The following is a 22,385-nucleotide window of genomic DNA, read 5'->3' on the forward strand; positions in this document are numbered from 1 at the left end:
AGTACTCTGGGGTTACTGCTATCCATATGTAGTACCTTGCATTTGTCAATGTCAAACTTCAACTACCATTTCTCAGCCTATTGACCCAATTTTACTAGATCTTGTTGCAGTAGCTCACCCTGATGACTGTTGTTAACCCCCTGCCAACCTTTATATCATCTGCAAACTTAGACATTAAGCATGATATATATATATATATATATATCATTAATGAATACTGAAAACGGGCCCAGCACTGAACCCCACGGAACTCCACTGATAACATTAGTCCGAGAAGAGTAGTGCCCATTGATAACCACTCTTGGTCACTTCTCACTCAACCATTCCTTTATCCATAGCCGTCAGTAACTTGCCCTTAACACCACATTGCTTGCTCCAGTTTATGTGCAATAGTATCAAAAGCCTTCCTGAAATCCAAGTATATGATATCAGAATTATTTTTTGCATCCAGTATGAAAAGCCTAGTAGTTTATTTCATCACTTCTCATTTAGAATTTGCTGTTGGTAATATCATCAAAGCAAAATGGAGGAGAAGCTGTTGAAGTTAAACCTAAAAAAGGCACCCGGGGTGGACGGGATCTATCCAGTTATATTAAAGGAGGCAGCAAAAGAAGTAATCAAACCCTTAGGCATAATTATGAGAGCTTCTTTGGATTCAGGGGATGTCCCCATGGACTGGAGGTGCGCAATTGTATCAACAATTCACAAAGGGGGTTCAAAAGGTGACACAATTTGGTTTACCCCGTGTTCCTTGGAAATTAATGGATTCACTGGTTAAAGAAGCATTGCAGGATCATCTAGACAAGATTGCAGTAATAGTTAAGACACAGCATGGGTTTGTTAAAGAGAGGCCTTGTCTGACCAATTTGATTGGATACTATGATGTGCTCACAAGGGAACTGAATGCCAAAAATAATTTTGATATCATATACTTGGATTTCAAGAAAGCTTTTGATACTGTTGCACAGGGAAGATTGCTGCACAAATTGGAGAGGTATGGCATTAAGGGTAAGTTGCTACAATGGATAAAGGGATCGTTGAGTGGAAGACGACAGAGAGTGGTAATCAATGGACACTACTCTTTGTGATCAAATGTTATTAGTGGAGTTCCCCAGGGTTCAATGTTGGGCCTATTGTTGTTTTGTATATTTATCAATGATATTGATGAAGGTATATCAGGTTTAATGTCTAAGTTTGCAGATGATACAAAGGTTGGCAGGGTTGTTAATGACAGTAAAGACAGTATGCTACTCCAACTGGGCTGAGAAGTGGAAACTGAAGTTTAACATTGACAAATGCAAAGTACTGCATATGGGTAGCAATAATCCAAGAGAAATGTACCAACTGTGATTATCCTGTTATACAAGACAATGGTCAGACCACACCTGGAGTACTGTGTACAGGTCTGGAGGCCCCATTTTAGGAACGATGTAGAGTTGTTAGAATGAGTACAAAGAAGGGCAACAAGATTGGTGAGGGGAACAAAGGGGTGCTCTTACCAAGAAAGCCTTAAGTTCTGTAAATTGCAGCACCTGGGGAGTAGGCACCTGCGAAGTGATCTGATTGAGGTGTATAAGGCATCGAATGGGATGAGCAAGTTGAATGCTGATGGGATTCTTCCTCTTGCTCATATTAAGAATGAGGGGACATAGATTCAAATTGAGGAAAGACAGTTGTAAAATAGATGTGCTGAAATTTGCCTTTAGCCAGCGGGTAGTTGATTGGTGGTACAGACTTCCATCTTTTGTTGTAGAAGTTTAAATTTAAGTAAATAAATTGTTTTTTTTTATAAAGTAAATATAAATATTAGTAAGTATAAGTAAATTATAATTATTATACATATAAATACATATAAATAAATTATACTTATAAAAATATTATAAGTAAATATACAAACATAATATGCATTATGTCTGCATTTGATGACTTAATCAGTACTTCAAATTATTAACTTTTAGACAGCAGGCAGTTGGAATAAATTCAAGGAAGAACTAGAAAAACTATCAGAGCAATTGGACAGGTGATATGGGATTTTTTTTTTTTTTTTTTGTGATGTTGTACAAGCTTACTTTCTTGCCTTATTTGCCTTATTAATATTAACAATAAATGTACCAGCTTGCTGAGAGAAACTTTTCAACCAGTTTGAGATACTGAAAAAAAAATAAAGACAAAGAGAAAAAAAAAAAATAAAGGCAAATATTCTGCATCTTGTTTAACAATGAATTAAAGAAAAAATTAATCATGCAGTAGCTAATGACATTAAACTGTGGTATGATTACAGTATTCAAGATATTTCGTGTTAATATATACAAAACTTTTCTCAAAATTCTAAGACTATCACAGCACATAAAAACAGGCAAAAAGCATGTGCTAAGGTTATCACAGTTATTGAAAAGGGGCTTTATATTAATTTTTGTCATTTGCTGGATCATAATTAACTGCTTTGACTACTACCAATTTGCAATTTTTTGTGATACTTTCATTCATCACTGTTGTTGTGTTTTAGGTACAACAGTCACTTAAAAATAGTAATAGTATTTGCCATACAGTGCAAGGAAGCCAGAGGCTTTTGCTGCATTGGCAAAAAAAAAGTTTTAAGAAAACTTGCACCATTGTGTGTTATGACTACAGAAGTCTGTGGGTTCATGGCCAATTTGGATGTTGTGCAAGCTGAAGAACCTGGAATATGTCTCAGGAAAACACCCTACTTCCTCTGCCTGAGATCATCCAATTACAGTGCTTGACTTAGGACCTTTATTGAGAAGGTCATCCATCATAGGCCAAGCATGCAATCATTCACTAAATGTAAACTTACTAAGCTGTTAGTTACACGCACCAACAGGAAAACTTTGATACATTTATGCATTCATTGGCTTGTTAATTAATGACTTTCCCTGGTGCTTTTATTGCTTGTTAAGCCCAACTGTCACACAATCAATTCAACACATAATCTTGTTTCCTGTTAAGATACACACTTGCCAACTGCTGACTTCCTAAAAGCTGGAGATCAGGTAACTGTAAGCAGGAAGAAAAAAATTTTTGGCAGAAACAGGTTTTAAGAAAACGTTTTCAGAAAATGCAGATGAAAAGCAGGATTTAAGCAGGATACTTCAGATTTAAAATTAAATTTCACTGACAATATATGCATTTTAAGTTAAAATACCACCATAGGATTGTTTATCAGCCCACTATGCTTTTGCATTGACATACATAATATTTTTCCGTCTGTGGATTTCTGTTTGGATCGCCTGTTAGACATCACCTGATTATAATTGTTTCAAGAAAGAAAGATACTGTTGCAGACTTTGCCTTCTTCAGAAATGCTGAGCCAAAGTTTTGCTTATAACAATGGCCCTGCTATCTTGAGTTGGCTGTCAAGAGTATTTCCATGGGGAATTACTAAAATAACACACATGGTATGTTAAATTTCAATTGCCATTTCTGAGCCCATCTGCCTAATTTTTTTAGATCTTATTGCAGTAGCATACCATGATTACTGTCAATAATGACCATGCCAACCTTTCTTCAACTATGTCTCTATCTTCAATGACATTGAGAGAAGTACTGGAAACTGGTTCCAAAAAAATTATATACTGCTATCTGATGAAATCAGATTATATTCATCGTTTTACCTACTTAACTACCTCATTTTACTACCTTAGAATTTATAAGAACATAATTTTTCAATGGAAATGTGTGTATCATGCATCACATCATCATCATCATCAGCCATTTTCAATCCACTGCAGGATGAAGGCCTCTCCAGCAACTTTCCAGTTCCTTCTGTTTTGAGCACTGGCCATCCATTTACTACTCAAAAACTCATGAATTTCATCTATCCATCTCCGCCTTTGTCTTCCAGGTTTTCTTCTAGCCCCTCTTGGGTACCATTCTGTTATTTTCTTAGTCCATCTGTCATCATGTCTTCGAGCTATGTGTCCTGCCCAAGACCATTTTAGTTCTTTAGTTTTGATAAGAATGTCCTTTACTTGAGTTTGCTGCCTAATCCATGTGTTTCTCTTCTTATCTAACAGTCTGATTCCCAATATAATTCGTTCCATTCTTCGCTGTGTAGTTCTTAGCTTCTCTTCCATAAGTCATGGTGGGGAGTATACATTGATTCATTATTTTACGTTTCAGACAAACTGGGATATTGCTCTTCAGTATGTGGCTATATTTCCTGAATGCTATCCATCCAAAATTTATTCTTCTCTTGACTTCCAGCCATTTATCATTATTACAGCTAATAACTTGTCCCAGATAAGTATATGACTCCACCTTTTCAATTACTGCTCCTTCAATCATTATTTCCCTTTCCGTGGCATACTTGTTCATCATTACTTTTGTTTTAGCCATATTCATCTTTAGTCCAAAATCCTTACTAACTCTGCATAACTGATTAAGATTTTCCTCTAATTCTTTGGGATCGCGGCTTATGACCACAATGTCATCTGCAAATCGTAAATGGTTTAGGTACTCTCCGTTCACATTGACTCCTTTCTGCGACCAGTCTAATCTTCTGAAAGCTTCCTCAAGGGCAGCAGTAAACAGCTTCGGAGATATTGTGTCTCCTTGTCGAACTCCTTTCTCGATTTTAAATTTGCTACTGTCTTTGTCTAGTCTAATAAAGGATGTAGCACTCTCATATATTTTCTTCAAAATCAAAATATATGGAGTATCTATGCCTTGTCTTTCCAGTGCCCGAAACATTGCCTTATGCTGTATTGAGTCAAATGCCTTTTCATAATCCACAAATGCCAGGCATAATGGTGTTTTATATTCATTTGCTTTCTCCATTAGCTGTGATATTACGTGAAGGTGATCCATAGTTGAGAATCCTGTCCTAAAGCCAGCTTGCTCTTTCGGTTGATTCTCATCAAGTATTCTTTCTAATCTGTTAGTAATGACCCTTGTGAACAACTTGTAGATATGGGATAACAAGCTAATTGGTCTATAATTTCCAATTTCTGATTTATCTCCTTTCTTATGCAGCAAAACTATGATTGCATTATTCCACTGCTTAGGCATCACACCTTTTCTAATGCACTTTGTGAAGAGCCTTGCCAGTTTTTGTGTTATGTCTCTTCCTCCCAATTTTAACAACTCTACAGTAACTTCATCTTCCCCCGGGGCTTTCCGATTCTTCATTTTCTTCAATGCATGTTCTACCTCATCAGGAAGAATATCAGGTATGTCGTATGTGTTGCTACTTTGCAATACATGTTCCCCACTGCTGGTATCATTCCCTCGCTCCTTGTATAATTCTCTATAGTAGTCTTCTGCTATTTGAATTATGCCTTCTCTGCTGTTTATAAGTACACCATTGCTATTCTTCAGTTTTAGTATCATTTGTCTTTCTGTATTACTGCTCATGGCTGCTGATTTAAATCCTTTGTTTTCCCTTAATGCTTGTTCTACTTTTCTTGTGTTAAATCTTCTTATGTCCTCTCTGAGTCTCTTTCTAATGGCTTTGCATAACTCAGTATACTCAATTTTCTCCCTGTCAGTGTTTTTCTTGCTCTTCATTTGTCGTCTTTGGTTCATCATGACAAGTGTTTCTTGACTAATTTTTTCTTCTTTGGATTTCTGTTTCCCTATAGGTTTCTTGGGCTTTATCACTTTCAGAAAGTTGTAATATTCCTCGTCGATATCTTGGTCCTGAGCAGTCTGCAGAAGCTCAAACTTGTTCTTAAGTTCCAGTACATACTGCTTTTTCTCCTCCTCTGTTATTTCAAAGACCTTTGTATTATTTACTCGAGTCAGTTTTTTTCCTTTCCTTTCCTACATCTATAGCAAGTGTACATCTTACCATTCTGTGATCACTTCCAACATTTACCTTATTCAGGACAGTAACATCATTCACAATATATCTTCTGTTAGTGAGGATGAAGTCGATTTCATTAGTTGTTAATCCATTTGGACTCTTCCATGTCCACTTTCTGTTCACCCTTTTCTTGAAAAAAGTGTTCATTACTGACAGTCCTTGAGATTCTGCAAATTCCACAAGTCTTTCTCCTCTTTCATTTCTTTCACCAATTCCAAAATTTCCTATAATTCCTCTTTCTGCACTGTTTTGCCTTTTTCCAACCTTAGCATTGAAGTCCCCCATAATAATAGTGTAGTGGGTTTTCTGCTCATCTAGAAGACTCTCAATTTCAGTGTACATTTCTTCAACCTCTTCATCATCATGGCTCGATGTTGGTGCATAAATCATTATAATCTTTAGCTTGTACCTCTTAGAAATCTTGAGTATTAGTCTTGACACCCTTGGTGATGTACTTTTGAATTCCAAAATGTTGTTTTTTAAATCTTTATGGACCAGAAACCCAACTCCACCTTCACTCTTTTCACTGTTTCCATTGGTGTACAGCAGATTTCCACTTGATAGACTTATAAGTGACTCATTTCTTCTTCTTGTTTCAGCCAAACCGATGATATTCCAATTCACATTTTCTAATTCCTTTTCCAGCTCTAATATCCTGTCTTCACCGATGAGTGATCGTACGTTATAACAGGCCAAGTTCAATTTCCGTGCATGGCAGCCTGGTCGTACCCAGAGATTCTTAGCACCCTCTGCTTCCACTCTGATCCTCTCGCTGCCATAAGAGGGAGAGTGAAAGCTGCTGGGGACTGAGGGCCATTTGTATTGTTGTGCTCTCATTGCTGGAGGGTTTGGTCTTTTCCTCTTCACGCTGACCAGGCGTCTTGAAGAGAACCACTCTACACGTTCGTTGCCACCTAAGTGACGTAACAGGGCTTACCATCGAGAAGGTGTGCATGAGTGGATTTTAGGGAGGCAGGCCAACCGGACTTCTCCTAAATCTTCTGTAATAGAGAGATATTGGATCCATCAGTGTTTTAGGCTGAGTGTCTGATAACACACAGGATACCTGTTCCCCTCTAAGCCCCATCACATGCAACAGTAAAGTACTTCCCTGTTTTAGACTCTTACTGACTTTGCAGCAGAAATGCCTATGACTAAGTCAAAATCACCAGTCTGATTCAGTTTACTTTGATAATCTACTTCCAAAATGGAAGTGGAAGATTTATCCTGTTGGAATAACATATTTCTGCATCACATTCTTCAACATATCTAGAGTAATGACCTCAGTAAACGAATGTCAGGTACGTTGGATTGAAGAAATAACTATGTTCAGATTTTTGAAAGGTAGCATAACATTTAAAAGAAACAGGGGAAACTGCTTTATTCAAGCCAGAAATGAGAAAACATAAACAGACTTTACGAGCGAGGAAAACATTCTTAAAAGTTATCAGCTTGCTTGGTTTGTTTAGGATTGCTTTCAGCAGATGTTTGTGATTCAGTTCTTTTTTTGAGGAGGTCATTAATTTTTCTTCCTTCAAAATCTTCTTTTTGATCATGAACTGGATTTGGACATGAGTCAGTGCTGCTCACTGATCGCTTCTTACACTGGTGTGCAAAACTTAAGGCCCAACACTATTTCTAAAGGTTACAACCACAAAATCAAACGAAACAGCCTGTGGCAATTTGCATAACTGTGGCTATTCGGTAGAAAGCTGGTGCACATGAAAAAATTTGAATCGTGATGAGAGGGCTCACATAAACAGATAAAAGCAGAAGTTCAGCAGTATATGTGCAAATTAGCGAATGGTGAGCATGATTGTTACAGACATTCGATTGGTTTCATTCAGTGCTACAGACAATGAAATGGCCAGTAGACAACATCTGGATGACTTTACCCGGGGTCGAATAATTGGAAGCTTGAGGAAGGTTCAAGTGTGAGGAGTGTGGCTGCAGAATTCGGTATTGCCGATAGCATCGTCTAACATGCGTAGTTGGTCTTTAGAACGACAGGTACAGCTATTTGAAGGACCAGGTGGTAGTCCACGAAAAACAATGCCCAATGATGACTGCTATATACTCCTACAAGCCAAGAGGGACTGACACCAGACAGTGGGATCCATTGCAAACCAGCTGCACAGGAGCACAGAATGCAGGATATTGTAGTTTTCTGTGGCCAGGACACTCCACAAAGGTGGACTGTTTGCCCTATGGCCAGTATGCTGTGTCCCTTTAACACCTGCTCATTGGAGACACTGTTTACAGTGGTGCATCGAAAACAAGGGCTGGACAGCAGCACAATGGGGTAAGGTACTTTTTAATGATGAGAGTAGATTCAGTCTCAGCAGCGATTCTGGATGTCAGCTGATCTGGTGAGAGGTTGGCACGTGTTATCACCCCGCAAACATCACTGAAAGGGATCGATATGGCGGTCGAGGTGTTATCTTGGATGGATGTACACAACTCCAGCTACTGGAAGGCGGTACTATAACTGGTGCATGCTACCATACTGAGGTAACCCTTCCTGTCATTGGCCCCGAGTTCGTGTTTATGGATGATAACGCCACACCCCATCACTGTGCAGCTGTTGATATGCTTTTGGAAAATGAGGACATTGTTCATATGGATTGGCCTGCCCATTCCACCAATCTAAATCCCATCGAACACATATGGGACACTGGAGAGATGCCTAGTGGCACGTCCACACCCACCAGAAAGTGCTCACCAGCTGAAGATGGTGCTGACAGAGGAATGGACGATGTTACTGCAAGAACTTATCAACAACATTGTTCTAAGTATGGGCAGGTGGTGCAAAGCCTGCATCGACATTAGGGGTGGCCATATATCCTACTGAGGACCACCTCTTCCCTTTGTTTCATCTATAGCAGTGATGCATCTGTATCATGGCAGCTAGTGTTATGTTGCCATTTTTGAATAAAGTCCCTCTGTACTGTTTTGTTTCCGTTGTTGTTTCCTTTATCATTTCTGTACCTCACGAAGTTCCTTTGGTATGCTTTTCCCATATATAGGCTACTCCTATGAGAAGCTACAGGTGAAAACCTGACTGGTTCTTAAGTTTTGCACAACAGTGTATAATCTGATAACTGAAAAGTGCTCATACAGCTTTTCTCACCACTTCTAACCTCTTCGTTAAATGGACTTATAAGATGTTACAACAGTTCTACCCATTTAGTTAAACTTTTATCCAAAGACAGCCAATTTATATACATACACATGCTTAAAAACATTTCTTTCTAGATGTCCACCAAATATTCATCCACTTTCACAGGAAGGTAGCAGTGCCATTTTTAGCACACAAATGAATGAGATAAATAAAAGGACAGCCTATTACCACCAAGTGCTGAATCTTCTTTTATATGCTTGATAATCTAGTTTATAGTTCTACCATAACAGGGAATTCCCAAGTGTTACGAACAGTATAGTTCCTCATTGCATCACTGAAAATGACACATTTTTCCATGCCATCATTACCTCTTCATTCACTCTCTGTACAATTTCACTAACAATGCCTGCTATTTTATTTCTTCAGACATTTTTTTTGTTATTTATTTATTGGGAAAAATATTTCTAAGGAATGTACATACATGATTATTGCAACTCAGAGGATGATTATGTTCTGTGATAAGCAATGAAAATAAACATTTGGCACATATGACAGTATTGTCAACACCGTGAAGTGTTACATCTATTTTTGCATTCCTTTCTACATGATGCACCTTGTCTTTATGCTTATTTGTTTGAAAAAATCCAATTATACTGTACATTCTGCTCACTGAAACTGAAAGATCATATCTATGTATAGTACACAAAGAAAATGTGTTACTTTTACAATGTGGAAAATCTTATGTACATGTTGTCTAGTATTTTTTTGGCATTTTACTCAAGGACACTTAATTATCTTCACACAGACACAGAGAGAGAGAGAGAGAGAGAGAGAGAACTGGTGCAGTAACACAACAGAAAACAATGTTGTTTTCCCCACATACTTCATGCAGTGCAGAGCCTAGCACACTGGATGGCCAATTCATTAACAAAAATAATCAAAAATTCATAAGGCTTTTTAAAACTTTCTGAATTTAATACAGAAACTGTAGTTTTATTTTTATTTTTGCAAAGAAAGCCACAGAAAAACTTATTACAGTGAGATGGAGAGGGGATCAAAATGAGTCAAAATATGATTCTCCATTGAAAAATCTGGAGAGTTGTCAGGTATTAAAGAATTTGATGTTCGCCCACCTAGTATTGCCTGGTGACCAGAGGATTTACTCTGTATTACCAAATTATCATACTGTCCTTTTTCTGTGTGATGTGGATGCCATACTTTGACCCCAGTTTATGTTGGTTCATATGGGGATACATTCAGCGTTACTAAAAGTTCCACCATCATGAAGGTGTAAACCATGGATTTAGTTGTTTTAGAATCACTAGACTTTGCTGAAATTTCACTTAGTGTACAAATAAGCAAGACTGGAATATTATCTCCATCGGCATTTTAGATTTCCAATAGCAGCTCTAGCTGTCACAGCTGGAAGAATATCTGGAAGACTTCATGGTCCTAGGGCATAGAAAGCAGGGATAATTTTTCATTCATTGAACCAACCATTTCAGTTGCATATATTTTTCTAATCCCTGCAGCCTCAGAACTGAAAATATAAAAGACTCTAGATATTTGTAATCCGCATCATTGTGAAGTCTCCACTGTGCATCAAAAAGTTTTCTTTATGAAAGTGCACTACAAAAATGGAAATCTTGTTTTTAAAGCATTGAGTTTAGCTTATGTAGCATTCGGTGTTTAGTTAAGCAGTACAAAGATAGACAAACATATTGAGGAGTCCCAAGAAAAATTTGTGATGTTGAAATAAATGAATAAAAGTTATAGCATGGTGGTGAAATAACTACCATTATATAAATAATCAACATATCACTACAAATTATAGTTATCTAAATCTTTAACTTAAATCAGGACACATAGATTTTTAGTGTTTTGCAATGAGATTTCTGAAATTCTTGAGAATGAGTCACACATTTTAAATGAAATATGGTTTTCTGAATGCACAAATTATCATTATTGGGCTTTAGAAAACTTTCATATCTTTACTGACAAATCTTTACATTTTCAAGCAATTACAGTGTGATGTGCCTTTTCCAGTAACAGCGTCTTTGGATCTGTTTTCATTGAAAATGCTGCCACTTTAAGTTTACCATGGGCATTAGAGTTGATAATATTGAAACCTAGTTCTAATGAGTATGCAAATAAGTACTATTATTTAATTGGATTTTTTGAAGGAAACACTCTTAAACAGATCTGCCAATGTGCATGGAAGAATTTTCACTTAACCACATTTGTCATCTGACCACCCTGTATACACTTAGTACCACTATGACAAGGTGCGAACAAAATGTTTGAGGATGAAGACTTTGTATCATACTGAGTTGCTACTTGTTGCAATATGTTCAATAACTCATCTAGACATGGGGACACATAGTACTTGAATCACTCATTTAGGTACAATAGGTCTGAATTAACACACGATGTAGCAGACGCTGAATGTGTTATGCATTTGGTCACATTTTAAAACGTGATTTTACTGAGCAGTAAATTTGCACAAGGTCAGGAAAACGTGTGAGAGAAACGCAAAAAATGTCAGAAAACAGCTTCAAGAAAAGAAGCTGCATCATTTGAAGACTTTTCAGTAAGTTCACAAAGTTTAGAGTCACTTGGCTTCTGAAGATGAACCGCCCTCTCTCTCTCTCTCGTTATGTAATTAATTATAATTAATTACATAACAAGAGAGAGATAATTACATCAGTACTGTAATTAATTAATTATAATTAATTACAGTACTGATTTTCACTGTGATTTTTTATGTCATCCAAGGATATGCGGTGGTCATTCCCCGACCTTTCCTCATCCTCCGTATTTGATGGCTATGGGCTTGAACCCCAGTCTAATCAAGAAGCATGTGCTATGCACTGCTGCTCCTGCCCACCTGGCTATGGAGGCACCTTTAAATTTATGTATTTTTTTTTTTATGGATGTGGATTATGCATGGGAACCAGGACTTGCTAAAGCATTTGTAACATGATGCTTATTTATTAAAATTACCTATTCAGTTTTATAGAGTATTTCAATAGTTTATTTCTTGATGGATAGCACCCACAAAGAAAATATCTAATTTAAAGACAGTTTCGATTTCTCAAATATCCTCCACCAAGTACTTAAATACTGATCTCCATGTAAGTCTTCAGTGCAGTGGGACAACGAAAATTTAGTTAACTTTAATCCCTCAAAAACCCAGTTGTTATATTTCCCATTAAAAAAAAAGTCTAGTCTATTGTTCCTTTAGTATTACCATTAGCTGAGGCATATGATGCAAGAAAGCAAGCTTATAGAGCAACAGTCAAAAACTGTTGCTCTATAAGCTGTTTGTCTAGTCCACTCCAGATGTTTTTCTAGTTCAGCCTTAAATTTATTTAAGCTATCAACTTCCCAAAAAAATAGATGGAAGTCTGTTCCAGCAATCAACTACCTGCTGGTTAAAGGCAAACTTCCGCACATATATTCTATAACTGTCCTTCCTCAATTTGAATCTTTGCCCCCTCAGGTTCTTAATCTCAGCAACTGGAAGTATCCCATCAGCATTGAGCCCACTCATATCATTCAAAGTTTTATACACCTCAATCAGATCACCTCCAGATGCTGCAACTTACAGAATTTAAGCCTCTCCTGGTAAGAGAAACCCCTTTGTTCCTCTCACCAATCTTGTTGCCCTTCCCTGTACTGATTCTAGCAACTCTACATCCTTCCCAAAATGAAGCCTCCAGACCTGTATGCAGTACTCAAGGTGTGAACTGAATATTGCCTTATACAAAGGTATAATCACTTCCTTGTCTCTGTTTGCAAAAAATACCTATATATCATTGACAAAACTCCATGACCTGCTCTGGCAGCCCGTCTGCACTGCTCAGAGAACTTCATATCCGACTGCACAATTAGCCCGCAGGTCTTTTTCATTCTCCATCTCCCTCAGTGTAGTACCACACAGTTGGTACGTTTCTCTTGGGTTACTGCTACCCATATGCAGTACTTTGCATTTGTCAATATAAAACTTTAGTTGCCACTTCTCAGCCCATCCACCTAACTTTTCGAGATCCTGTTGCAGTAGCATACTGTCTTTATTATCATTAACAACCCTGCCAACCTTTGTATCATCTGGAAACTTGGACATTAAGCCTGATATACCTTCATCAATATCATTAATAAATACATAAAACAACAATGTGCCCAGCACCGAACCCTGGGGGACTACACTAATAACATCAGTCCACGTAGAACAGTGTCCATTTATTACCACTTTCTGCTGTCTCCCACTCACCCATCCCTTTATCCATTGCAGCAACTTGCCTTTAATGCCATACCGCTCCAATTTGTACAGCAGTCTTCCATGTGCAACATTATCAAAAGCTTTCCTGAAATCCAAGTACACGATATCAAAATTATTTTTTGCATTCAGTTCTTTTACCACCGCATCATAGTATCCAATCAAACTGGTCAAACAAGACTTCCCATTAACAAACCCATGCTGTGTCTGAACGATTACTGCAGTCTTGTCTAGGTGATCCTGCATCGCTTCTTTAACCAGTGATGCCATTATTTCCCCTAGAACAGAAGTTAAACTAACAGGTCTATAATTATTTGTGTCACCCCCCCCCTTTGTGAATTGGGGATACATTTCCACATTTTCAGTCCATAGGGACCCCCCCTGAATCTAACAATGCTCTCATAATTATGGCTAAGGATTTGCTTGCTTCCCTCGCTGCCTCCTTAAATATAACTGGATAGATCCATCTGCCCCAGGTGCCTTTTTTATGTTTAACTTCAACAATTTCTCCTCTACTTTGTTCCACGTTATTACAAAATCATTTAGTTCCCTGTTACAGTTTAGTAAACTTCTATACTTCCCTTCCTTACAGTATTCCTCATGTGAATGTAGATGCAAAATACTCATTCAGTTTGTCAGCTATCGGAGCAGAATCATCAAACGTGGAACCACCAACATCAAGTGCATCAATCTGATTTATCCCCTTCCTTCTACAGTTTACATATGTAAAGAAGTCTTGTGGTTTTTCTTTGCATCCTTTTCCAAGGATTTCTCGTAATCAGCCTTTGCTTGCCTAATCTCCTTTGTGATTTGATTACAGAGTAGCTTATATCCACCGTAGACTTCTGTCTCACCTGCTAATATATATATGCATCCCATGCATTTTTTCTTCTCTGTTACACATCTTAATAGTTCATCTGACTTCCATTTAGGCCTAAATCTTGAACAGTATTTCTTAGTTGGTATGAAAAGCCTAGTAGCTTCCAAGATTAATTCCCCGAAGGCCTCCCATTTAGAAGTCACTGTTTTTAACATTATCAGTTGATCACACTGCAGTCACTTTTACAAAAACAAAAACCCTTCTCTTTACCCTTGATGGTAGCTACTTCTTTAAATAAATCCCACACCAGTAGACTGTGATCACTGTCACCTAGTGGTTCCTTTATCTGCAAATTTCTAATGAATGTGTCATCACGGTTGATAATCAGATCAAGAGTATTTACCCCCTCTGGTTGCCTCTCGAACATGTTGCTGTAGAAAACAATCCTCCAATAAATCCACAAAATCTTGCTAGTGTGCGAGTGACCAACACAAGTTCCAGTCAATATCTGTAAAGTTAAAATCCCCCATTACAAGACAATCTGATTTATTGACCCACTCTATTTCTTTGCACAACAGTTCACCGTAGTCATCAGATTTATTAGGCCTATAATACACTCCTACTCTCATTTTCCCTTTCCCACTCTTTATATCACACCAAACTGACTCAACATTGCACTATCCACCCATCATGTCAACTGTATGCACTTCATTAGATATTATGTTTCTTAACTAATAGCATAACCCCTCCTCCCTTTCTACTCTGTCTATCCTTTCTGTGCACATTGTACTTCCCAAATTCCAATTCTGCACTGCTTATATCTGTTTCACACCATGTTTCTAATATCCCAACAGTGCCCGCATTTGATGTTTTGACCAGCACAGCAAATTCATCGAATTTATTTACTATACTTCTAGCATTGGTGTTCATGCAAGTATACATGCACCTGTTATTACTCTTAGCTACCCTAACACAGACCATTATTTATTTGTTCCATGATGACTCCCAGCAGCTCTTGAAGTCCCCAGCAACTTGCTCTCTAAGCTGCTTCTTGTTACAGTCGAAGCAGTGCAAGAATCACTTTTGCCTCTGCCTGTGGCTACTGTTAATCTTTTAGTCTGTGAATCCCTCCAAGCTAGCAGTTTTCCAGCCCACTTAACACTGCCTTGATAGCATCAACAAATGTTCTTTCACCCTTTCTATTTAAGTGTTTTCCATCCCTGTAGAAGCAGTCTCTCCTGTTAGCAAGCGCTTTGCTTATCTTCAATGACTTTCAGATTTCTAGACAAGACCACATATCTCTACTTGGAATTAATCTAATTTCTAATCTCTCTCTCTCTCTCTCTCTCTCTCTCTCTCTCTCTCTCTCTCTCTCTCTCTCTCTCTCTCTCTCTCTGCATGAGCACATCACAAATATTGCTTCCTCTGCATCCAAAAAAACTGGGTTTTCTTTTTCAATCTTGGCATTACCTTTCTCCCAAACTAGTCACTCTCTACAAAAATGTAATCTGCCTTACCACAGAATATTGTTCCTATATCTGGGGTGGTGTTCCAAACCTCTCTCAAGATTCTAGACTCCATTCAAATGGTACATCAGGTTAATTAATGACCCATCTCTTAAAAAGTCTCTCCAATTTCTATCTTATATATATTCAGTGTCTGCTACTTGCCTTTTCTATGTGGCAAGGTGAGGCCACATACTGAGCACTGCATACAGGTCTGGAGGTCTCGTTTTTGGAAGGATGTAGAACTACTGGAATGAGTACAAAGAAGGGCAACGAGATTGGTGAGCAGAACAAAAGGTTGCCCTTACCATGAAAGGCTTCATTTCTGAAAATTGCAATCTCTGGAGACTAGGCACCTGCGAGGTGTTTAAGGCTTTGAATGGATTAAGCAAGCTCAATGCTGATGGGATTCTACATACAAGAGGACACAAAGTCAAATTGAGGAAGGATGGTTGCAGAATAGATGTGCAGATGTTTGCCTTCAGTCTTCCTCATTTATTCATTCAACTGCAATTTTCTGGAACAACCTTCCTTCATACGTATTTCCTGAAAATTACAGTCTACAGAAGTTCAAGTCTAAAGTCAACAAATATCTTCTTTCATCTTCTCAACCTCAAACCCAAGCACAGTACTAGGTACCATAGGTTCTAATACTTCTCGTGTTTGGGATTTTCATTAAAAAAATATATAATACATTATATATTTTTATATAATGTTGTGAAAGTAAATTGCTTGCATCATCTGCCTACTAACTCTCCGTACTGACTTTTTCTTATTCAAAAATATAAAAATAATCTTGAAAGAAAGATTTCAAATACTAGAAGATATCATTAAAAATGACAACAAATGAGCTGACAGTAGTTCACTGTTCAAGCAAATTACTATGAAGAGGAATAACTCTTGCTAAGCTGAATCTTTAAATCAAGTTTTTTTTGATGAATTTCAATAACTTGGGAGAAACTTCACACATAGCCACTGCTGAGGGCCTGTCTGAAAAGAAATAGCATTATTGCTCAACCAGAATAGCATATTTCACAGTGGAACAAAATTGCAATTGAAAAAAAAAAAAAATATATATATATATATATATATATATATATATAACTACAAATTATTAATAACACTAAAATTGCTCACTCACTTTTATTTTATCATTAATCCACATCTCTTGGACACAATTTCTGTCTCCACTTTCCATGCCAGCATGATATGAAGTGGCCGTTACACCTCCTTTATTCAGCTCCTTTGCTACACTATCACAGTCTAATCTATAACAGCAAAATTATTTGTGGGCTTTAGACCGATTTAAAAAATGACTGGTATTTTTGAACAAATAATTATCCTTTTATGTATATTAAGCTCTGGCAGTTTCTTTCTTAAATTTTCAGCCTAGCTCACTATATTTATCTTTTATACCAGTTTCTCTTAATTTGAGGTTCTAGGTAGATAACTGGAATTTCAACACTATCATACCTAAGCAGAATTGCCCTCAGTTATAAAAAAAAAAAGTGAAGTTTGCACTGGCCAAGCCTCAGCTCATTTCATTTACACATAATAGCATGTCTTGTTTTCTTATCCACACCTGCCTACTTAGGTCTCAGAAAAGATTCCAAAAGGGACCTAAAAATATTGACCTAATAGTTAAATAAGAAAGTGTGCCGAAATAAACCTCTCCTAATCAGGTTGTGAGCCACAAAAAAGTTCCTTATCACTGATCATTCATTTTTCAAAACAGAATTTAATTTTTGATGTCATTGTATATACGCTGAGTGGCCACATTATTAAGTACACAACGGATGCTTTATATTAGACCACTTTATGAGAACTGCTCTTCTAGGACTATTGTTATTAGTGGAGTTCCTCAGGGTTTCAGTGCTGAGCACATTGTTGTCTTCTATATTAATTAATGATATTGATGAAGACATATCTGCTTATGTCTAAGTTTACAGATGATATGAAGGTTGGGAGAGTGTTTATTACAATAATTAGGGTATGCTATTACAACATCAAGACAAATTAGGCAGATAAGCTGAGAAGTGGCAACTGAAGTTCAACTTTGACAAATGCAAGGTAATGCATACGGGTAGCAGTAATCCCAGAAGAACATACCTACTGTGTGGTAATGCTTGAATAGTGTCGGTCATCATAGGATGTACGGTTCATTGTGCTGTGCATATTGATAACAAGTGGTAATCAGTTACGATGCAATTCCTTATGCTGCACCATGGTGGATAAAATGCTACAATTCTAATTCATTGATTTGTACTCATTTATTACCGAGTTCTATACTGAGTATGGACTGGAACTAACTTATGTGTGATGGCATATATTATACTAGTCTACTATGGATCAGAATATAACGTGTAACATAACATGGAACGGCCTTAACTGGTTACAGTAATGTACATAAACACGTGGCGGGTTTGCCATAGTTTGCCAAAAAAAAGAAGAAAAAAAGAAAAAAGGGTAGTGTAGAATGGAAAAGGCTTGGATCATGCAGTCACACACAAAGTTCTGTGTAAGCAGTGTAGACAGGCCACTAGGACAGCTCATGGAGTTTTGTCAATGATATACAGAATTTCCAGTGTGGCATCCCAATGTTGCTATACTTGTATAAAGGGTCCCAATGTGTACCATGAAAACATTCCCACACCATTACACTGCCACCACTGTTAACATCTAGTAGGGGTGGGTTTATGGACTCGTGCTGTTGTCCCAATATTCTGTCACAAGCAACGAGTTGCACATCTTGAAATGCCTCTTTGCTTATCATTATTGCATTAGATTGTTATCTGACTGACTGTAGCCTTTCTGTTGTTCCATACAAGCCTTGTCATCTTCCACTGGCCTCTCACACGAAGATCTTTCCAATCACAGGATCTCCACGGGTTGGATGTTATTTGATATTGGTCCAATCTTAATACACCTGTGAAAACCTCAGCAAGGTTGCAGTTTCTGAGATACTCATAACCAGCAGGTCTGGCACAAACTTTTACATCCAATATTCAAAAACACTTATATCTTTTGTCTTGTCAATTCTCACACTGAATTGCACATGCACAGCATCCCAACATAGACCGGTAGTATCCCAACATTACGTAATATCCCAACATTACGATTATTACCAAGAAGGAAGAGTTTCTTACTTCATGGTAATAATTGCCCATGTGTATGCTCATGGGTATGTCAATGAACTTCTGGAGAGATAGCCTTCACTGCAGCAAACTTTATATCTTTGTGAATGAATAACATTGCACAGCACTAGCTTGAAAGCACCCACTACCAAGTGCTTATGGGACATCCAATATGCTCTATTGTTCAGTAAAAGCATTACCAATCCCTAAATTAATACCAACATAGTTTTAATTTACACAACCAAAATCTCATTCTCATTTGACTCATACTCACATAAATTTGTCAGTATGGATTCTGACTCAGCATGGCAGCTGAACTATAAAATAAAATTAAATAAACATATTATTAAAAGACAACATGATGTGCATGCTGCTATTGTACTTAACCAACATACTAAGGGTTGCTAACTTTGGTAACCTTATAGTATATCAGTATCATTATAATGTGGATAGCTTATAATGTAAGTTTTATTTCTATATAAAAAAAACCCAGGTTATTTTGAGGCCATATTGTACTTAACACCTGCATGTACTTGTGTATTTATGTACACTGAAGAAAGAATGAGACATGAATTGTTTGGAACCACCAATATCTTGTCAATGTTTAGTTTGTGACCAGAGTTGTAAATGGACAAAATGGCATGCTAGGCAAACAGTATCTTTAGGCTCCTCATTTCCTTTCAAGTACATTTGCATAATTTTGAACATTTGTGTAGATAGTATATATCATGTTTTAGTATACATTTTATTGATTACTCAAAATTCTTAAATCTTTATGATCATCCTTCTATAAAGATTTCTTTAAAAACATTCTATGTACACAAATATTTCACAATGCACAACTGTAATATTTTCAAATGTATTTGAAAATATTTGAAAAAAATTTGAAAGATAAAGTTGTATCTTTATAAATAGAGATATCAATTTTATCTCTATAAATTATAAATTTTATCTCTATAAATTATCTCTATATAATTATAACTTTATCAATTTATTACCCTCATTATGTTTGAATACATTTGAAAATATTACAGTTGTCCCTTGTGAAATATTTGTGTATCTAGTATAGGGTCAGGGAAATACAGGTAGTTCTCGACTTTACAAGTTAATTCATTCCTAGCGTGCGCTCGTAAAGCGAAAACTCGTAAAGTGGAATTTATTTCCCATAGACATAAGGTTAAAAATAGGGGTTACGTTCTCAACAATGAAATTAGTTAGCTAATTAGTTTATGTTTAAACAATGATTGATTTATCGAAAGATAATGAAAATGTAACCTGTAAAATCAAGCAAATTATAATAATAGAGAAATTATTTACGACTTACAAATGTTAAAGAATGTTTAGTCTTCATCATCGACTAAATGCACACTCGTTGATCACTCGTTATTAGCATTAGCATTTAGCATTAGTAGAGGCATTTGATGCAAGAAAGCAAGCTTATGCAGCATCAGCCAAAAAAGAAAAAAAAAAACCACTTCCACTTCACCCCTCTGTTCGTTCAAAATACCTGTCCAGCTGAGCCTTAAACTTATTTAGGCTATCAACCTCCACCACAAGGGATGGAAGTCTGTTCCACCAACCAACCACCCGCTGGCTAAAGGCAAATTTCCGCACGTCTATCCTACATCTGTCTTTCCTCAATTTGAATTTATGCCCTCTCAGGTGATTTTTCTGAGCTAGAGGAAGAATCCCATCAGCATTGAGCATGCTTAAACCATTCAAGGCTTTATACACCTCTATCAGATCACCTCGCTGGTGCCTAGTCTCCAGACACTGTAATTTGCAAAACTTAAGCCTTTCTTCGTAAGAGCACCCCTTTGTTCCATTCACTAATCTTGTTGCCCTTCTCTGTATTGGCTCGGCACTCGTTGGTTTGTTGCACAAGGAGTCGACTTCTTCAGAAATGCTTCAAGAGGCATTTGTTTCCAAGATAATCTACACTTTTAATTATAAATTTCATGATTGCATGCACAAGCATTCTTTAACGGCAAACACAAATTGTAACTAACCCGATTCGCATGGAGTAACAAGTTTACGAAGCTTTAAAAAAAAAGGAATGAAGAGAAGATTCTGAAAATTTATTTATGTTCTTTATACCACTGAAGATTGATTTAAGTAAAGGAGAAACACATTACACCATAATAACGTAAAAAAAACCAAAAAAAAACCACACAATTCCAGCTATTGGTATTTTTGCAAATGCAAGAAGATTGAGTTTACTACCTGTATATAATTGCTTGCAGTAACAGAAAAGACCAATAAACCGGAAAGTACAAATTTTTTTTATTGTTTTATGGTCACGACCTCCAGAAATGTGCTTTAGAAAAATATCGTAAAGCCATTAATTGATTCTTATAACGGAACATACGATAATAATGAAAGTGTAGTGCATTTTAATTATTTCAATTGGTAACTAATACAATTTACAAACCACGCTCATGACCTTTTATATGGCCTTAAGGTCACGCTCGTGACCTTAAAAATGACAATTTAGAGAGATAAATAGCTTAGTTATACAGCGAAAATTTCAACTTCCGAGATCTTGAAATGAATTATCAAAAAACAATGTGTTATTGGGTTCACATTACCATATTTTAATGATATGATGGTATCTCTGGAACTGATTAATATCAAGCGGTGTACTCTATTGTATAGCTATGCACGTGATTTGTAATGCAGTATTTATGAATGTTTAAAGGCGCATCCGTAGCCAGGTGGGCAGGCGCGGCAGTGCGTAGCACACGCTTCTTGATTAGACTGGGGTTTGAGCCCGTGACCACTAAATACGGAGGATGCGGAAAGGTCAGGGAATGACCACCACATATCCCCCGGAGCAATTTGACCTTAGTTGCTAATGCTCCTAAAAAAAAAAAAAAATGTTTCATATTAATTTTTTGCAATTAATGTTCATATTTTCGATTTTGTTGATGGGGAAAAAAACTCTTAAACCAGGGAACTCAAAGCGAGAACTGCCTGTATTAATAGAAGGATGATCGTAAAGAAATTAAGAATTTTGAGTAAAAATAGAAAAACAACAATATTAAAATTTAACCTTTGTCCTTCACGATGATACAGTTCAAGAGATTCAGAAAGACAGAAACATCACTTTCAACAAATAAGACAGTAAGTGTTATAAGCGTCTTTGACCATTGTCAACCCTCAAGCAGGTTTTCATCAGTTTGAATTTTGAAAGTTGTGGTCATATTTGGCAATGGTCACAAGCAGCATTCGCAAAATTTTCAAAGCAACTAACATGATGGAAACAATGCTGATCACAGTTAAATTGAAAAACTTGAATTGGGAAGTATTCTTCAAACAGGAAAGATGTCATACAACGTATTTTAGACCACAATTGTTCCAGAAGATAATGAATTAGGCACTGCGATGTATGCAGCTTAAATACATTTTTTCTGTCACTAGAGCTTCTTACCATAATTAGTTTTATTAGCAAAATTATAGACAAACTGAACTAAGTTCCAATCCATACACAGGGTGTCCGAGCTAGAGGTATCCAAAAATACACACAACACCAATGAGCCAAAACATTATGACCACCTACCTAATATTTTTTTTTTATGAAAACCCCAAACATGAGAGGAACCTGTAGTACTTAGTTCCATGCATGGTTTGGAGGTTGAGAAGATGAAAGAAGGTATTTGTTGACTTTAGACTTGAACTTCAGTAGACTGTAATTTTCTGGAA

At 36.9% G+C, this 22,385-nt stretch overlaps 1 protein-coding gene across 1 annotated transcript in view; it reads right to left on the reverse strand.

Moving 5' to 3' along the window:
- LOC150080603 (recQ-like DNA helicase Blm) overlaps positions 1–22,385 on the reverse strand; it is a 200,546-nt gene that overhangs the window by 101,281 nt on the left and 76,880 nt on the right. Inside the window, exon 9 of the mRNA XM_090381153.1 lies at positions 16,691–16,817. Within this exon, the coding sequence (XP_090237279.1) occupies positions 16,691–16,817 (127 nt within the window). The remainder of the gene's footprint in view (positions 1–16,690; positions 16,818–22,385) is intronic.

Source organism: Mastigoproctus giganteus, chromosome 9 (assembly GCF_048544385.1).
Source record: "Mastigoproctus giganteus isolate SK-2022 chromosome 9, ASM4854438v1, whole genome shotgun sequence".
NCBI lineage: Eukaryota > Metazoa > Arthropoda > Arachnida > Uropygi > Thelyphonidae > Mastigoproctus > Mastigoproctus giganteus.